At 45.1% G+C, this 19,179-nt stretch overlaps 3 protein-coding genes across 3 annotated transcripts; all 3 read right to left on the bottom strand.

The window, feature by feature from the left end:
• Nucleotides 1–968: 968 nt before the first annotated feature.
• Nucleotides 969–1,661, bottom strand: N7506_008219 (uncharacterized protein; the record flags this gene model as incomplete). The annotated part of the gene is made up of 1 exon (XM_056957512.1): nt 969–1,661. One exon carries the CDS (start codon nt 1,659–1,661, stop codon nt 969–971), a length of 693 nt encoding a protein of 230 aa, XP_056806902.1.
• Nucleotides 1,662–7,008: 5,347 nt separating this feature from the next.
• N7506_008220 (uncharacterized protein) lies at nt 7,009–8,701 on the bottom strand (the record flags this gene model as incomplete). Its single annotated transcript, XM_056957513.1, has 8 exons — nt 7,009–7,356; nt 7,406–7,581; nt 7,641–7,836; nt 7,895–7,949; nt 8,006–8,270; nt 8,318–8,435; nt 8,494–8,611; nt 8,658–8,701. 8 exons carry the CDS (start codon nt 8,699–8,701, stop codon nt 7,009–7,011), a joined length of 1,320 nt encoding a protein of 439 aa, XP_056806903.1.
• A 460-nt stretch (nt 8,702–9,161) lies between these two features.
• N7506_008221 (uncharacterized protein) lies at nt 9,162–9,801 on the bottom strand (the record flags this gene model as incomplete). Its single annotated transcript, XM_056957514.1, has 3 exons — nt 9,162–9,257; nt 9,317–9,596; nt 9,647–9,801. 3 exons carry the CDS (start codon nt 9,799–9,801, stop codon nt 9,162–9,164), a joined length of 531 nt encoding a protein of 176 aa, XP_056806904.1.
• Nucleotides 9,802–19,179: the final 9,378 nt, after the last annotated feature.

Below are 19,179 nucleotides of genomic sequence, written 5' to 3' on the forward strand. Positions count from 1 at the left end.
TTTGGAGTGCCCGAGCTCAGAAGGCAAATGCCCAAAAAAGAAATGGAATGGAAGTTTCTGGGGTCAGGGCTTCCCTTCAGGGACATGATAGTGTGTGTATTCCCTGAGCCTCCACAATTATATCACTGTCCATAAGTCTCGGACAGGAATCGGTAACCCCAGCTAATACTCGCTTTTACTAGGTTATACCTGCCAGAGGATTCAGTCTTCGATATTGAGGCTATGAACAAAGTAAAGCCGATAGAGATGGACCGCAACTACCTATTCGAGATTGAAGTTTCTGCCGCAATTACCCCGGACCCGTACGCCTAGGTATTTTAAATACACGGTGTGAGATATATCACTAGGTTTGACTTCTGGGCTAGATGAATGTAAATGCATCTTTATCCGTCTGGAGTGAGTGATCGGCTTGACCCGGAAAAACCATTCAATGCACAACTATGTACAGTATGGATGGATGGATGATATCGTTTACCTCGACCTCTCGCTTTTGGCGATATACAGGATACAACAGCTATATATATCCTTGTATGTACATGTGTAATGTCCCATTTCCTGAAAACGAACTTGGAGCCTCGTCAAGGCCTGTCGTGGCCCAGGTGCCGTTTGTGACGTTAGGCTGCCTTCATGGCGCGGCTGTGATAGATATGCGAATGAGACGGACAGCAACTGTCCGATTTTGGCTGCGTCTCTGTTAGGAACCGCGAGAAAGCAGGCAAAGTTGAAGCTAAGAATTTGGAAAGTGACTGTGTGGCAGATGCACTTTTGTTCCGAGTTCGTTTTATTGAGCGTTGGCTTGTCTTATTCTCGACCTAGAACGGTGACGGTTTATTGTGAAAACGGCGGTGAAGACCTTCGATGGTGAGTATGGGATTGGCGGGGAGAGTAGGTTCTTGTACTTGGGGATTCGGTTGCGGTATAGACGTGGCAGGATGTTGGAGGACGAAAGCATAGGTTTTCTGTTGGATTTAGAGTGAGGGAGTGACGGAGGGTATCGTTAGATGAAGCTGGGGAGCGTGGGAGGTTAGAGGTAGTTGAGGTTCTGGATCGATGTTGGTGGTGGATGGAGGTTGAGTGTATGGGTTGTTCATTACAGTAGTGGGCACTGTTGGTGTTGATTGGGTCGGTGTCTGTGTGCTAGCGTTTGTGGTAATTTTCTTGAGAGTTGCACTATTCGGAGAAGAATGGTGGAGGGGAGTTAATCTAGGTGGTGGGCGTGCGTTCGTTGAGGGGGTAAGTGTATCAACAGTTTCGGAATGTTGTTTCAAGTCATTGTAGATGGCCTGCCATAAGCAGTCTCTCGAGTGTGGGAGCTGTGTCTTTTGGAAAGGTATATATTGAAAGCTGTCTAGGCGCTTGAACTTTCGAGAAACAAAGCAGCAGGCCAGACTACCGGAGCTTGTATGTGGTTGGTAGTGAAAGCCGTTTTGAGCCAGTTGAAGCGGGGTGACGCCATTGAGCACTTGTCCTTGGAATGACAGGGCTCTGGCCATGGTGGTGTAGTAGGTGGTCCGGATAAAGAATTTCTCCTGGACTGTACGTTGTGGGGCAGGTAGCTCGGGTGGAGTGGGGGGAGTCGCGGATTTAGAGATAGAGGACGGTCGGCGGAGAGGTGGGAAAGGCTTCCTGCCTGCCCTGGGATCTGGAGGCTGAGGATTCATCCTTTTCTTCTTTTCCCTTTTTTTCTCTGCGCCCGCCGGATACCAACTATGTACATGTACAATGTCAGCGTGACGATCGTTGAGATAGAGATAGTGTAAGAATCATTTGGAATTTCCATTAAGGCTTCTAGACCGTTGTACCATGGAGGATCAATACCAAGGCAGTCATACGAGATTATTTGTGTAGCCTCAGCTAGCAATAAGCCTGAGAATAGTCTGCTGGGCCACCCCATTTGATGTGTTAGGTGAGGGGCCAACGCGCTCTAGATCATCGGTCGAGTCTTTTGAAGCTTTGCGAGTTTTCTTCATGGCTGAACGTAAGAGGAAGGATCCAAAGGCTTATATACCAGGCTCACATATGATAAAAACAAATTCAGAATGCTGGAAAAGCTTCGGTCATATACCAAGATCATCTTCTCTGTACGACTTCCAAGAATGCATGGCTGCCCCGCTTCGTTCAAGCTTAATGTAGACGTGGCGTGCTTGGAAGTACAGACGATGATGATGATGATGATGATGATGATGATGATGATGATGATGATGATGATAATGATGATGATTTCATTTACCCCGACCCCTCGCGAGTTGAACCCTGGATTAAGCTACAAGTGTGATAATTGATCTAGTTATATTGCGAGATCAAGCTATTTGTAGTTGCAGCAGCTCATCTCCCTGCTGCCTAGCGGATTGTCTGCCTAACAGGCAGCCACTCCTATAAATCTATATACATCACGTGACCTGGGATCCGATATGCACTGGTGACGCGCGCTGCGCTCGCTGTGGCCCTGAAACGATGAAATGGAAGGGCAGGGACGAGAAAATACGGAAAATGGGGCGTTTTACGGTGACTGATAACTAATATTCGACAATGCAATGAGCGTTGACCAATGAGAAGACATGTAATATGACCAATAGCCGCATCACTCTAGAAAACAGAATGACCAGGAATATGCTAATCAGCCATTGTATTGTATTTCGATTGTGCAAGTATATCAGTTTATAATGTTGACGTCGTCTTCGAGAACGCCTCTTAGGAGGTGGTGTGTGAGCCTCTGGCGAGGGCTCGCTTTCGTCGGCGGTCTCTAGTCATGTAATTTTGTGTGGTTCTTCGTTCTCATTATCAAGGGCGTCCACTTCTGGGGGATGCAGCCCCGGATAGGTGATTCGGAGTGGCTTAGTCCGCGAACTAGTCGCCGATCTAGTCGGGATCTAAGGGCTAGCTCTTTGGGGCTAAACGTCAACACGCTTCCGTATATTTCGGTGGCGGTAGCGGTTATCAAGAGACCGCGATATTTCTAGCGACAGCTCTAGCGATAGGTTTAGCACCTTTTGTACCGCGGAGATTGCTATAGGCGATAGCTTTGAGAGCAGAGAGCATACGATAGCGGACAGAAAGGGTATACGGAATGAAATACATGGATGATCCTTGCAAAACATACAAAGCAGGATGATTAGGAAGCAAAGAGACAAAAAGAGACAACCGAACACGAGAAGGAACGTGACCTGGGATCCAACCGGCACCAATGAGACTAGTGACGCGTGCTGCGCACGCTGTGGCCCTGAAACATTGAAATGGAAGGGAAGGGCAGGAACGAGAAAATCAGGAAAGGGGAAGACTGTTTTGCGACAATGGAACTTGACGAAGCACGTAACCGTTGGCTAACCCACACGCCCGACCGTGACCTCGCTTTCTACAGTCTACACGGACAGACTCACATCTCCACACAACCAACAAAACATTGAAGCGAGGCTAGGAAAAAAGTTCCATGATTTCTAGGGTTGAAATTGTGGGCGCTTTTTGGTGAATCAACGTTTTGACTTGCTCACAGATGAGGTACCAGAACAAGAAATATGACCCTGTCATTGCATCTCCCACAAATCCTCAGTTTGGAGGTCGTGAAGGATTCAACAGTAAGCCAACGTTTCCTGACCGACTCGCCATCCATTCTCGACACCAAGATTGCTCGTCTCTCCCGCTGAGCATCTGAATGAGTCTCAAAAGGCCTCAATTACGAGGTGTCCCCAGCGCTTTCTACCAAGCATCGCACTTACGCAACAAGACGAGCCGCAAAGTATATAAATATGTCCTCTACCCGGCAATTTTGCTCTACAATTTATTCACCTGACTCTCCAAAGTCGAGCAGGCTTGTGTCTGAGTCACCTGATAAGTTCTTTCCTTTCGCCCAGAACCGAATTTCCACTGTACTGACATTTATAGGATACATCGAGGATTACAAGCCAGACAGTGCCTGTGAGAGATACAGGTATGATTCCCACCAGATGCACTGCCATTCACACCAGCCGAATAAAGATATGAGTTTTGATTAGAGGGTCAAGGTGTCCATGTGCAGATATCTCCGCCATAGCAGCCGACTAGCTGATCTACTGTACAGCCACTGTGTGCACTCCTAAGAGATAGGCTAATATCGGCGTCGCAGGTATGTGAATCTTAGCCTGACCTGTGTGAATTCTACTAATCTTGGGGAAGTTACGGTTGCGAGGCTCGCTGCATGGAAGCTTGCGAGACGTTCCTTGTTTCTGATAATGTGAGAGGACATCGCGCCTTCTAATTTATCAGTTATTCGTGCAAATCTTTGTGCTCCAAAAACGAATCCCATCACTGGTTTTGATACAAATTGCGGAAAAAAATAAAGAAGATGATAATAACAGTTGCCTACTCAACTGTCAGTGACCACAGTTTTCGAAATTATCTAATTTAAAACCTGGACGATGCCACGTGAAGAGTTGGACACGGACAGGGATACTGTGATGGGGCAGACCGTAGGAGGCGTTAGGCTGATCGCTATCCTCACCTACCAGAGTTACTTCCCGGCTGCCAATTCAATTTCCCTAGGCTGAACTATACCATTTAATGAAGTCAATCTTGTTATTGTATTTTTCGAGAGAAACTCGTATGGTGATGATGTAGGACTGACTAGACATGATTAATTATATGATGCGGAAGACCTTGATAAAATTAGGAAAATAAGCTGTGAGCATATGATAAAGCAAGCTTTATATAGTATTGATTGGATGTATAGAATATATTAGAAAGGGGGCAATCCTGACCTGAGAGATCCTTCATCCACCTATATAAGTACTTTTGCGATGTATACTAGGCTTGGGGGAAATGATGGCTAAACTTCCGGCTTCATCTAGGCTCTATTTCCTAAATTAACCGGTATTGGAATAGCCTGCCGGCGCATGTGCCAGAAACAGACGTGAAGGCAGTAAATTTGAAGAAAATATAGTATGTTGGGGATCACACCACGATAATCTTACAAATCCTAATTAACAAGGTATCACTTAGCTCTAAGTCAAAAATTCAAAAATTCTCGTTAATTCAATTATCCAATTTAAATGTTCACGCCCTATAGGCTAAGCTAAAGGCTCATCATTACTAATAGAAAAGCATATAAAGGAGCATAAGAAACGTTCACAGCTTTTCATGGGACAAAACAAACAGAATGAACAAATTGGAACATGAATACATACACCACAACTGTTTTGAAAATTTCCATAGACAACATTTTGACGAGCTCACTAATCTCTGGATATGTATCAGGCAGGAAGACACGAGCCTGATATAGTAGTAAATGTACTTTGGCATCCAGCAAACGTCACTGTTTCAGAAAAGTCACAATTAACGCTTCCAGCAACGACGCTTTTTCTCCAGTTCCCGTTTGGGCACTTTGCAGCAGGCTCGAGTTGACTAGCCGATGGCTCGTTAAGTTGCACTGAAGGGATTCTCACACAGCCATCTCTAGCATCTATTCTGACAACGTTGGAGGACGTAGTGACAGACTGCGTCTTAACATCGACTGTATTACCGCCTCTGTTAGTGCAGGTGAGTGTTGCAGTACAGCTGCTTTGTAGTTCGACAGAGGCATCGGTGTTACCAACGCCGCAAATATCGAAAGAACCGCATGAGACCTGGCTGCCCGAGCATTCGCATTTCTCAGTGCCTGATTGTAAATGTGCGCCGGAAGGCCCGAATTGGGCGGCGACTGAGCCCAAGTAGACAGCAATGAACAGAATTCTTTTAGATAGCATGGTGAAGTTGAAAAGATTCGAGTAAATGTGATTTGGGTTGTCGCTCTTCTCTCAATGATTAAGAAACAGGATATCTTCTTACTTTATAGTCACTGTCATTAAAAATTAGTTGCACAACCTAACTCACAGAAAACGGGTCTAGAACTATAAGCGCATAATCGTAGATGTTCAGAAATCAAAAATGGAAGCATTATTGGACAAAATGAGACGTATTTTATGGAAGCGAATCAGCCCAATTTATTACCAGTCGTATAAATGTCGAGACACTGAAATCGCCAAATATGGTGCGGACTTGTTTCATCATCAGTCTCATCGGCTTATTTGCTTTTTGCTGAACTTCCTTCTCATCAATTTCTCCGGCTTTTTTAATTCGTTGAAAATTTTTCCTATGTGGCGACCGTCCAGTCCTAATGATTCTTTTCCAATCGCTCTACGTCTAGCCAATCCAAGGAGCACTTCCCGGTAAATCCAATTCTTATCAATGAAATATAATCTCATTGCCATGAATGCTTGCTGAAATGGACTGGTCCAAGAATCCAACGCAAGTGATAACAACAGTTGCTCCTCAAGTTGCAGTGGGGTCAGCCCGTTCCCACTAGGTGATTTTCTCATGCAACCATTCTGGATCAAACCCGAGATCAAGGTTTTTTTGAGATCCCCTGCTCTTGTCGTTGTGGCAAGAATTTCGTGTCGATTCATCACGCTTGTCTGTTTATTTTTGTGTTTTGGGTGATCAAGCAGAGTAAGACAGGTTTGGCAAAAGTCTCCTGGGTGCCCAGAATCAATATCCGCCGGGGTTGACCACAGGACTCCCCAATCTACAATCTCGGAATATTCTACCATCATCCACTTCGAGCTGGATAATGTTGCTGAAAGATCACAAACCAAAGAGTTTATTCGGAAGGGCCTTTTCTAGTAAATGAAAGCGACATGTTGTACAACGTTGTCGCAAAAGGGATTGAGTCATAGAGGGGAGATGAACATAGAGACGCGCTCGAATTCAGTTTCACCAATTTGTTCTAAAGTTACTTCAAAACCCTAACCCTATTGAGCCACGGTAACCCCACCCCCATGGGATAGAATGTCCCTATCATTCTTACCGTTTTCTACTACGAGAGTTTTTGCAATATAGACTAGATAATTTTCGGTGCGCAGCTTGGCTGTGAATTACATTATTCACTAATCAGTTGCGGGGCCGCAACTAACTGATGGGTCACCGAGAACCAATCATTCCATCTGTCCTCCAAAAAACGTAACATCCGATAGTCCCAACCTGCTCTGCAGAATTGCGCCTTTATACGGGCACATCCTTCTGGTCCACAACCGACAAAGTCGAGAAACGTATCCAGGTCTCGTTCTTGACACTGTAGGGCATTGCACCGATGGAAGTGGAATGGGTGTTTATTGCCTTGGCGATCAAACCCTTCTGCTTTCCATCAGGCCCGTAAACCATCAAACTAGCGCTTTCCCCATTTCGGATCGGCCCCTCTCGATGCTGATCCCTGAACTCGAAGAGTGTCGCTTGGGACTTAGGACCGGCGCCAAGTAAGGTAACTTCCTCGTCTTTAATACGAATTGTGAAAGATTGAAGCCAAAGCTTTTGCTTCCGGTTGTAGATTTGGTACCGTTTCCCAAATTCGAGCTTGTCGGCTCCGTTAGATAGTGCTTTTTAGGATGTGGGGAAAACCTACTGCGGGGGTTTGCTCCAACAACGTCTCAACTTCAACATCAAAGACAGCGTCCTCGCTGCTTTCTTCGAAAGAAATTCCCTTCCATCCGTTGTTGTAGAGCGACATGATGCGATCTGGAGCTCGATCTGTCCATTTACCGTCCTTGTTCTTCCCCATTGCCTCTTCCACCTCTCGTTCTTTTGAGAAAAAGGTTACTTTTCTACCCTGACATTGGTGGGGTATAAAAAGTACTTACTGATGTTGTTGGCATGGCGCAGTGACATATACTCAGGAACCTTCTTGTCTTTTCTTTGATAGTCGGTCAATTTGATGCAGAAGCTAACCGTCTCCTTCTTCCTTGTAACCTCCGCAATGGTCTTGAACTTCGCTGGAACATCTTCATAGCCGGGGATCTGGCCAATGAACTCGCCGAGCGGAGTGACATCCTCTTGCTGTAATCTGGTATCAGAGCAGGTACATGTATAGTCACGAGATGTGAACTGGTGTTACCTTGATTACTCTCCAATTCTGAGGCGGAGCAACAGTGGGGCACCACGCAGGAGGGCTACACGAGAACGTCAATTTAGGTGGATTGGGGGAAGGCGCAAAACAGCAACTTACTTGTTGCAAAGCAAGGTGTCTCCGCCCTGGGCCTGCCATGAAATAGCGCTCTGCATGGATCGGTTTGATTTGGAATTTTTGGAATTTGTCTGATCCTCCTGGCCATAGCTGGCGCTTCCAGACACAAAACTAGACGAAAAGGATGCAGCGGCAGCAATCTTCATCGCCGAAGCGGCCTCATCTTCCTTTGCCGTGCCAAGGGCGGAAAACTTTTCAGATGAAAAGAGCCTGCCTCCCAGTTCAATGCGGGTGGCAAAGAAATGGCCTGTTACTAATCAGCCTTGCTTCGGAGAGGTTTTCATTAAGTTCTACCGTATTTGTGATGGAAAGCGATCAAGGACGACGCATCCTTCACATGCACTAGGTCGTCCGCGCATTCTTGTGACAGGGCGACACCAAACTGATCCAAATACAGAACGACTCGAGGGAACTAATTAAAAGGCTTCATGAGCTGTTTGACGGTAAAAGAACAAAGACGAAAAACTTACGTTGTAAGTGATGTTCATGGTACTAGTGTCAACGGTGTTTGTACTGCTCAGAGCACCGCTCTCACTTTGCGAGAAGCCAGCGCTTATGGCAGCACTGAAGCCGAATGCTCCACCTTCACTGTCTTGAAATTAGAGGACGGCTAAACAATCCGGGAGCGACGTACATGGAGGCTTCAGCTTCGATTGACGAGAATGAACTGCGTGCCATGGCTGATGCCACCGAGGATTTGGTTTCGAAGGCGTCTACATAGGAATCATCTCCGACAGTGAATCGGGGGATGTGGAACTCTTTCTGTGGACATTTTAGCGCTGCACAACTAGTCCATGGGTGCGGAGACAAACTTGGATCTTGACATCCGCACCAGGAATCTCATGCGAAGCGAACTTTCTCGGCTTCAAAACAAAAGCTGGCAAATAATTCAGTAAAACAACTACCACCAGATACCAGGAAAGGTTCAGGTCACTTGCCACTATAGGGAGCACGCTCGATTCTGCGAAACTTTACTGCCTTCATTCCATTGGTCAATTTCCCCAGGTTGGAAAAGACCATCCGATGGGCGCTCAAAAGGTTGTTATTGCGGAGGACAGCGTTCCAATCCTTCTCAGACATGTCAGCCGGATTTCTGGCGTGACCCGTCAGTGGTGGTTCTCTGGTGTTTGAATCCCACTTACATGGCTGTCTTATTCTCCGTGGCCATCCAGTCTGCGCGGTTGAAGGAGGTCGCTAGTTGATCGAGCGATGTTTGAAGGAGTTCAGGCTTGTCCTGCATAGATCGTCAACTCAGTTCGCTGGCATAACGTGGGCAATTTGAGATAGGCGTACACTTAGCTTTAGGTTCAGCTCTTTTTTGATGAGTTCCTTCGCCTCTGCCGTCCGGTCGCCGCCTTTTTTCTCTTTCCCCTTGATGTAAACATTATGGACCGTAGCTTTAGCAGATCTGACGGATTTGGCGGATTTTTCCTTTGCATCCTCCCCCTCATTCTTCATCTCCTCTTCCTTCTCCTCTTCTTCCACATCGTCGGATAGAATCTCCATGTAATCTACAAATGACGTGGAATCATTCACCAGAGCACCATTCGGTGTACAGAAGGCAATTCCTGCTCTGGACGGGCATTAGCTTCTGTTTATCACTTCCCCCATCCAAATACATACTTGCTGGCATCAAGACCTCCATTGTCTATCAAAACCGCTCGTATATCACTGAGATTCTTTTTGGAGATCTCAAAGTCTTTCAAGGGGACGCAATTGGTCTTCTTGGCTTTTCCCCCGTTGTAATCGAAGAGATTGACATCTAGTCGGATACCCATGGTTGGCTTTTTGTCAACTGCACTTCTGGGTACAAAGTTAAATAAGAGAAATGTAAAGATTTTCTTCGGTTTCATTTCCGGCAAACCAGCAGCCTTTTAATAGACACATCTGGGCGACACCTGATTCAACAACGCCCCACATTTCAGTTCAGCTCGGCTCCACTTGTTCCCAGCAAACTGGGGTACGATCGACCATCTCTTGGAGGATCCCGCGGCCGGCCCCCGGCCGTCAATGTAAAATAAAAATCATTAAGCCCGCGAGGTTCATGTCTGGACTGTTTGTCATAGCCTGTTTGCGAGAACAGTAAAAAGTGCCGAAACCTCGCTGGCTTTTCTTCGTTCAGAGGCGTCAGCTGCAAGATGAGACGCCACAAGATCCACCAACACCTTTGGGTGGAGAATTTCTCTGACGAAAGTTTTGGCGCGACATGAGCAATGATAATCATCTCCAGTTCTAGAAATGGGTGCAGCGCTCTTTCACCGCTAGATGATATATCCACTCTATGACAATTCATAGGCGTCAGGTGCCAAAACTCGATCTTGCCAGAAATTGATCTATGCATCAGCTTACCCCACCAGCTTGTGACCTTACCACAACTACCCGCTCTCGACGTCTACTGCACTTCGTAACTCAACTTGATATTGTCAATTGCATTTATTATCTCTCGTCCTTATTTCTGGCCATTTACTTCATCAAAATTTTTTCACCGCGCTCATCCAACAACCTTGTGCACCGGCCCTCCCTCCAATTCCCTTTTCATTCTTTTTCGGCTTCAAAGTGAAACATTTTACGCATTCTTCAACTGTTCCCAATTCTCGTCTTCAAAGATATTCCTTCTTCACACCTATGGTTGCCAAACTACTTATCTGAGCAATCTGCCCATGCCGCGTTTTCGCGGTGCCTTTAATACAATACCCGTCACTTGTTCACTGTAAAAGGAAACGTCGTTTTCAGCCGTCTACCCAACACACTGAGAAGGGGGAGAAAATATCTCTTTGACCAGATGACTGAAATCAAAAAAACCATTAAAAGGACTACCTGAGAGGACCAACAAGAAACCTAACCTAACACACCAGTCAAACATAGTTCCCATGTTCAACAGCTAAATGCTTATTGTACACTTCACAACTCTGTGTAAGCATTATTTCTTAGCACAAATTTATAGTATCCCCCTATATTGAAGCAACAATCCCCTGCGCTAAAAAATGCAGGCCAAAATAGCACATGGTCTGAACATCACCCTAAAATTGTGACTAAGCACTCACCGACAGTCGGTCCCCTCCTGTCAGTGAGCCAATGCCTAAACACAAAAAATTCAACCATTCAATTTCAAACCCGATTCTCTCCACCAAAACAATGCCGTTTTCTGTCGAAAAAGATGCTCTCAGATGCGCTTGAAGCCTATAATTCTGATCAATTTAAGAGTATCAAGTCCGCAGCCTCCCATTTAAGGTGTCAAAGTGGAAGCTACGAAATCGAAGTGAGGGCCGACCGAGTAAAAAAGGGCGCGCAGCTACCAATCAAGCATTAAATGAGTCACAAGAGAAGTCTTTGATTCATTGGATCGAGCTCCTCAATTCGGTCTATACACCACCTAATGCTTTTGATATTGAGGATGCTGCAAATCGCATTCTACAATACTGCGGTTCTGATCGACGGGTTAGTAAAATTTACGGATATCAATTTATCCAACGTTTACCACCCCATATTACCCTCCGAACCCAAAAACCTTTGGGAAAAGCGAGAATCGAGGCTGAATCCCACGGTGAACTGATTCATTGGTATGAGATTTTTGGAAATTTTCTCAAAAAGAATAAGATCCAAGCCAATGAATTGTATAATTAGGATGAAACTGGCTTTCAACTAGGCATCGGAACAAAGGAAAATGCCGTGTCTACCCGTCAAAATGAGACTATTGGAACAGGTGTAATTGGTCAGAATATTACTGGCATTGAATGTATTTCAGCTGATGGTTGGGTTATGCATCCTTGGTTCTTGATTCGCGGTTCTGAGCATATGGAAGACTGGTTCGAAGACGACGACAATATAGCCAATTACAGGGTTATTAAACCAACTTCCAAAGGCTGGACAGACGATACAACTGCAATTCAATGGTTATTAGACTTCCATTTCGTCACGAAAAAGCGAGTTACCAAAGGTAGACCAAGAGTTCTACTTATGGACAATCATGGTTCTCATGGAACCCCAGAATTCGAGCACATCTGTCAAAGTTTTAACATCATTTCTTATTGGTCTATTCCAAAAATGACACAACGATGTCAACCTCTTGACGGTAAACCATTCTCAGTTCTTAAACGGCGTTTTCGGCGGAAGAGCAATGAGATTGAACGCTGGGGTGGCGATGTTGACAGACACGATTTCTGTACTATATATGCTGAAGCCAATGACGTATGTGTAGCTTATAAGGATAATTGTAGCATGGTTGGTTTTCGTGGATTTCACATGTGATTGCTATGTTGTGTCTGAAAATTTCAAGTCAATGAGATATTCGGTCTATTGAGGGCAGAAGTGATAGTCAACTTCGTCCAATCAACGACATACTTGGACCTCTCAATTTCATCGCAGTATCAAGGCAAGTTCTGGTTTCTGCTACAACTATTGTTTGGTGGTAGAAATACGGATCCTTGTGCCTTAATAGTGTCTCTTGATGAATCTTCCAACTAGCAAGAAATGCGTCGATAGTTGCACCAGTATCGAGGGAAAAATGGTCAATGATACTTGCCAATCGAAACTTATGTGTATTCAAAAGTAACGCCTTGTTCAAAATCTATATATATGCGGACGTAAATCTTAAAGTTGTGAGAACGCCGCAGGTTCTCAGGTCAACCTACAGAGCGTCGTGGAAGCTGACGACAGTCACACAATAATATTTTTGATAGAAAATGCCGAATCCTAGAGCATTAGGGTGGTATCTCGGGCCGATTGAAATTTTACTATGAGATAGCGTTGTCTGTATTAACGTGTATCTTTGTGCGGCCCAGTTGAGCGCGTACTCTACGATTAAACGGCAGGTACTTTGTGCGTTGTGCTTGCGCCCAGCCCTTAACAATTGGGTTTATGACCTGTTGTTCGCATTGCTGTTGGGTATGAGGGAGTGCACCTTCATTTAGTTTTAAGTCTGCGCCTAGGCCTACACCTATTGCTATATAATATTATCTTCTTGACCCCTACTGCCGATAGTTCTTTCAACCATTCTATATCCCATTAATAGATCGAGCATGGCAAAGAATGACAAGCCCTCTATGGAGCATGTAGGCCGGTTTGACGAAGTATAGCTGCGTGCTGTACCCTCGTGTTATTCTGTTCGGTCTACTGCCTCTAGACCCAAAGATGAGCGGAACCCTATCAAACCGGTGACTAGCTCGTATAAGTATACGGTATTAATCTCTACTTTTTTTCAATATGCTCTGACTCCTTCGTGACGAATACTATACTGCGATGTAACTTGATGTACTCTACTGATTATGCTAGGCCTCCTGTATCACGAAAAGCCTGGATCGAAGCATGATAAAGCGATACATAGAAAATGTCTCTAGATGATGAGCAATATAGAGGAAGAGATTCAAAAAGCAAAAGAGGAGAGGGACGAGTAGAGGCACAAATACTTTCAGTTGCATGAACAACTTGAAACCGAGAAAACCGAAGAAAATTTGAAATTGTAGCTGCCTCTTATAACACGGGATGCAGTATTAGCCGAGAGTCAGCGGGTCCGGCGAGAGATCGGCAAGTTGCAGTAGCAGCTGGAGTCCACAAATGCCGCTTTGTAGGACTAGGTCCCGTGGAATGATATTTAGCTGGTGTTGGATCAGGCACACGGAGACCTGGTGTCGACGACCACTCGATTTTGGAATACGGTTGATGCCCTCTAGAACAAACGATTGGCATCTTATTTGCCGGGCTCTGGGGCCGTTTATGAAGACTGGCCCGAGTAGGGAGACGTGGCTACTCAGGGCGACGATTTCCCCTTTAGATTCTCCGAACCGAATGTCCCGCTTCCCGATCTGCAGGAACCCTCTGTAACCAATGAAAATGGATCTTTAGAGGGATGAATATGTTTCTTTGGGCCTAATTATTCATGTAGTAGAGCTGGCTATTTAGCATGTAGCCAGTATACAAGTAGGTTATGACAAATATCTGGCAGCATTCGCAAAGTCTGGAAAGGAGAGCTGGGAGCGCTTTAGTTCTAAACCTAACGTTGATGGGAGAAGGTTCTCGTCTTTAAAATATTCTCGACCGATTTCAAGTCATTTGCAAAAACGTGTGATATAATACTACTCTGAACTGTCGTTGCTCCGGGCAACGATGATCCTAACCTGAGTATGGAACTGATGGGCCAAGAGTACACCTGGTCAACAAAGACTTGAACTGGAAAAAAAAAACTTGAAAGGCTGGCTTGAATTATCTCATGGCTACAGCCGGTTGGCCTCGAGAAATCCTTTCGGTACGCTAAGTTACATTTCCGTTCATATCCCTAAGGTGTTGCGTAGCTTGGTGGAGGATTGGCGAAACAAGAGATCCCAATGCACAATGACAAGATGGTACAAGAGTGGATACGTCATTAGTTTGGAATCGAGCCTATCGAGGCATATTCCGCAGCCAATCAATCCAGGTGCATCTATAAGCTTGCTCGCATTCTATTCCATTTGATCTTGTTGAACCATCTACAGATATATACCTTAGGACTAACACAAGCTGATATCTTGCTTCGGTCTAAATGGCCGGAAATCAAACATTAATCACTGTTGCCCCGACGCAGAGATCGCCGGATGCTCTGGCCTTCGGTGGCTTTGTTGTTGTCCCGTTTTGCTACTTTCTTCATCTCAATCTCCACGATCGCTAATCGAGCAAAGATATCAGATAAGTTGTTGCGAACGGCTTCATTTCAGGTGCGTTGGACATACGATGAGCTCTCAATGGACCTGTATAGAAGAATAGCGCTTTATACTTTCACTCGAAGGTTGAATCATAGCTGACTTCATTCGGGTATTGAGTCTAGATGTTGTCAGTAGGCAAACCCGACTTATATTCTGTGAAGAGGTCGATACTTACTCCGCGATATATTCGAGAGCTACCGTATTGCCTTCTCCTTGGAGCTGAGTCTGTTTGGGTATTTCCAAGTCTTTATCACGTTTTCGCTTCATTCTTCGCTCTCGTGGATCCTTTTCACTCTTATCGGCTGAGTTGCTGTTTTTCTGATCGTCGGAGTAGTCGTTTCTGTCCTTCAAAACCTCGTCCTCTGTTGTGTCGCCTGCCTTACATGGCGATGGAATGCTGGTTTTATCAGACTTGGAGGACGGCAAGGATAATGTACGTTGCAATCTGCTCCGAAAGTCTTGTCGTTGGTGAGTGTGCGACACTTTTCGAATTCCACCTATACTTGCGTTTCAGTTACGAGACGGCGAGTGTTCCTGATTCTGGTTGAGTGTACAGTGAAAGGAGCAGGCGTATTGGCTTTAATAGATACTTGTATCGTGAAATTGGATTTGACCACTTGTTTGCTTGTAATGGGAGGCGTAAGTTCAACTATCTCCTAATCATACTTTCTACAACTGGGGTTTTATTTAGATTGAATCTTAGGCTATGACTTACTAAATGATCGTAGACTTCCATCGTTGAGACTCTTATATTTGCCTATGAATTCCTTAATATCTGTCAAACTAATGTGTAGAGATGACTTATGTGGACGATGGATAGGAAAGACAACGAACTTTGCGCTAATGAAAGAAAAGTCCGTTTAGAAAATTATGATCCAACGAAGTGATGAAATCATGTTGAGTGGTCAAGAAAGAGACAGTCCTAGAATTTTTCGCTTCAACGTCGCTGCTTAGCAGTCAACTTGTTTCCGAGGGTGTAATAATAATATGAGGGCATTTTTGGACTGGTGAACGATGAGAGCCTGAGGCCAGCTCATTAGACTGAGCCATGGCTTATAATCAAACAATGGTCTTTTTTAATGTAACGGTAGGGTCTTCTCTAGTTGACTGAGTAATGAAAATATTTTTAAACTCAACAAACCTATACCTCCGAGTTCACTTTGTGTTGTTTTCTTCACCCGTTCTTCCCTCTTCTACCACTTGTCTGAGCATCACCATGTCACCACGTAGCGCAACGAGCTGGCCGGAATGGGAGGAGAAGAATCTTCTCTCTTGGCTGGATGCTCATCGGGAGCTTTCATGGAAAGCCTGCTCCGATGTATATTACGAATAATACCGGGTCGTACGAAGCGCTGAGTCTCTACGGGGGAAAAAATACCACATTCTGCAGAAGTGCTGTGGCACTGGCGCTAGAGCGTCTGATTGCTTAGGCGATTAAAAACAATCAAAAGCTGTTCGTGAATCGGTCGGCCGTAGGGCTTCATTGGCGGCTCTCCCATGCAACATTTCTGCCAAAAGTAACATTGACAAATGGTTTGAAACAATTTTAACGGCTGAGGCGAGCCAAACCAATAGCAATGGATCAATTCAAACAGAAAGCTCCAGACTAGGTACGAAATACATTTTCTATTTTCACCGATTACATATCATTTACTCATAACAAGCTGATTGTCTCTCACAGGTCGTTCGACGCGAGTATCAATCCCATGTTGGCCTAAAGAAACTCGATCGTTATCTTGGATGTGGGACTATGTGCATCGTGCTTGTGCAGCCAGGAGGCTTGAATAGCAGCGAATAGAACGCTCACGCTAGTAGCAGTTTGTTGTCATGTGTTTTACGTCGTGATATCGAAGCAACAGAGACCAACTATCTCGATAAATAGCCCTGGTGCATGTTGCTATATTAATAAAAACCTGTGATAGCTCCGCAAGAGAGCCGCATCATGAGAAATTCCGTCGTGGCTGTACATATCCCCTCATGTAATTCGAAAAACAAGAGAAATCACTCTTCCTTGGAATCACAACAGCATCGAGTGTCCCAGATGTCAAATCTAGTGAGATGGAGCACTTTTCCGTGGGCCTTCGAAACAGACCCGTCTACAGTGCTGTTCTAAATCAGCTATATTTGCACATTCTTCATTCTTGTCTCTCTAGTCCAGGAGTATGTCGTCCCATGCGGCCTGGAAAATACTGCGAGAAGTATATGAAGACTCACAGAACTATAAGTGTCCTCGGAACAAGATCAGAGCATGGTAGCAAGGGGGCTCACTGTAAAATTTCGAAACCCACAAAAATCTTGTCAGCTGGAGGTAGAATCTTTGGTTGCATCTTCAAATGGATTCGGTTGGATGGGTGGTCGAAGGCAGAGTGATCGTAGAGTAGAAGCTGAGGCATACGACTTATTTTCGAACCATGCACTAGTCATGTTTGACGAGAAGCAAAGGGTTTCCGAGTCAGTCCAAAACTAGCAGACTCAAGTCACGAGGATATAAATTTCGCGCAGACCGTGGAATCATGAGCGGGCCCGTCGATCAGTAGCCAAATCTAAAGTCGATTCGGCAACTAACTTTTGATGAACCATGGAAACGCTCGCTCGGTGAGGGAATGCGGCTTTCATAAGGACTCAAGGTTAAACTAGATCGAAAGCTTATCGATAGGCTTCTGCTCCACTTGTTTGTTAGATTTGCGTGCTTAAATCTCTCAGAGTCTGAAAATTCGGAGGGAAAATCGAGGTACTCTCTCCAAGGCCTCACGCTGGCGAGTATATTGTAGCAGGAAACAACTTTATTCGTAAATTATCTCGGTCTTGAAATAAACTTTGTGGGTGGGCCGGGACCAATCGGTTTCTCGGACCCTAATGCACAAAGCGGAGACTTTGTTTAGATCTACGATCTTGTCCTTACACAATTGACATTGATTTCAAAAGCTAACTGCTAGAGTTGGCCGACTATCGAACGAATCTGGCAGATGGAGAGGATGGGTCGGGCTCAAGAGAGTGTGCTTTCTACGAGGAAGGTTTATGCAAGACTGGAGACATAGATTCTAGAACGTTCTATAAATAAGATAGAGAAAGCGGCAGCTTCCCCCTCGACGGAGGACCAATCACTCTCTTGCGAGGGCAAGAAAACCGCGGATCGGATCTCGCTGCAAAAATTCTGTGATATTCCAAATACCTCATCTGCCCCAACCGACTTCCCAAGCAACACAGGCCTGTTCCATCCGTACGCTGACAGCCCGTCAAGACTAGGTTGTGGATCGTGTCTGGACCCTTGCAAATCCTCTTAATTTTTTCTCCGGGCCACAAATAGAACCTCCATGATCTATTGTCCCGTGGGTCGTCCCTGGGATCTGTGTCGCGGAACCGTACCTGGGTCTGTCTAAATTCACGCGCGGTGTTTGATTGGTCCGTTGGGTGCTATTTGTGTCCAGGGCCTCCTCAATGTGACATGGACCACGCCACGCCAGCGTCCACTTATTTAGCGCCTAAAGAAAAAAGGCATCATGGTTCTGGGAATGTGTACCTGTCTACGCCAGTGACTAACGAAAAATGCAAGCCGCATAGCATGAATCTACTGTCAGAAGTCACGAGAGAGTAGCATTTTAGCGTCATATAAGCTGCACAGATACGGTATCAGAGATTTTCGTGGAAACACTGACAATCATCATTACAATTTAAGTCGCGCACGGTAGAGTCTTTAGGCAATGAGCGGCCAAAATAAAAGGCCATCTTGCAAAACATGCTGTTAAAAGATGCTCACTCTTGCAATCCTGAATCTATTTCATTCTATCAGAGATCCTTAGCTTGCCATTTTGTTTAGCTGACATCGTCTTGGAAAGAAACTCGTTTTTTCTTGCGTCGCTCAGACAGGGATGGCTGCTGAGTGATAACCATTTGTTTAAGATCCTCCACCTCGCTTTTCAGGACTTCGATATCCCTAGTCAATCCTCTTTTGATTAGTCGTTTGGTAACCTTGCTTTCCGACTTTCTATATCTTTCTATCTGCTCTTCTCTTTTGGATAAACTTTGGAAAGGACCTGGCCTTACTTGCCCTGTAGGTCTAGACATGGTTGATTAGAAGTGGATAAAAGAGATATATAGTGTTCAAGTTATTTACTGACCGGTTGTTTGCAAGATTTGTAGGCTGGTATAGTCTGTATGGTGACGAATCGACTAGTTCCGTTTCTCGATCGGGTTTGCGTAGAGGCTTGCTACCATGACGGCTTCTAAATTGATCATCCTTACCAGGCACTGCGCCTTTACACTCCATTTAAGTTGACCCTAAGGATTTAGATTGATTTTCAATCCTATCTTTATGGTGAGCGCTTTTTTCTGCTCTAGCTTTATTTTCAAGAGCTTTGGCGAGCATGGTAGAGTATTTACCTAGCCAAAAGGTAGGAGCCTTGGTCACGCGGTTTGGCAATCCAAATGTGATATCAATTGAAAGAGATATGAGAGAGTAATTATTGTATACTTTCAGAGAGT

The sequence above is a fragment of the Penicillium brevicompactum genome, assembly GCF_028827555.1.
Source record: "Penicillium brevicompactum strain IBT 35665 chromosome Unknown utg000006l_segment0_segment0, whole genome shotgun sequence".
NCBI classification, from domain to species: Eukaryota; Fungi; Ascomycota; class Eurotiomycetes; order Eurotiales; family Aspergillaceae; genus Penicillium; species Penicillium brevicompactum.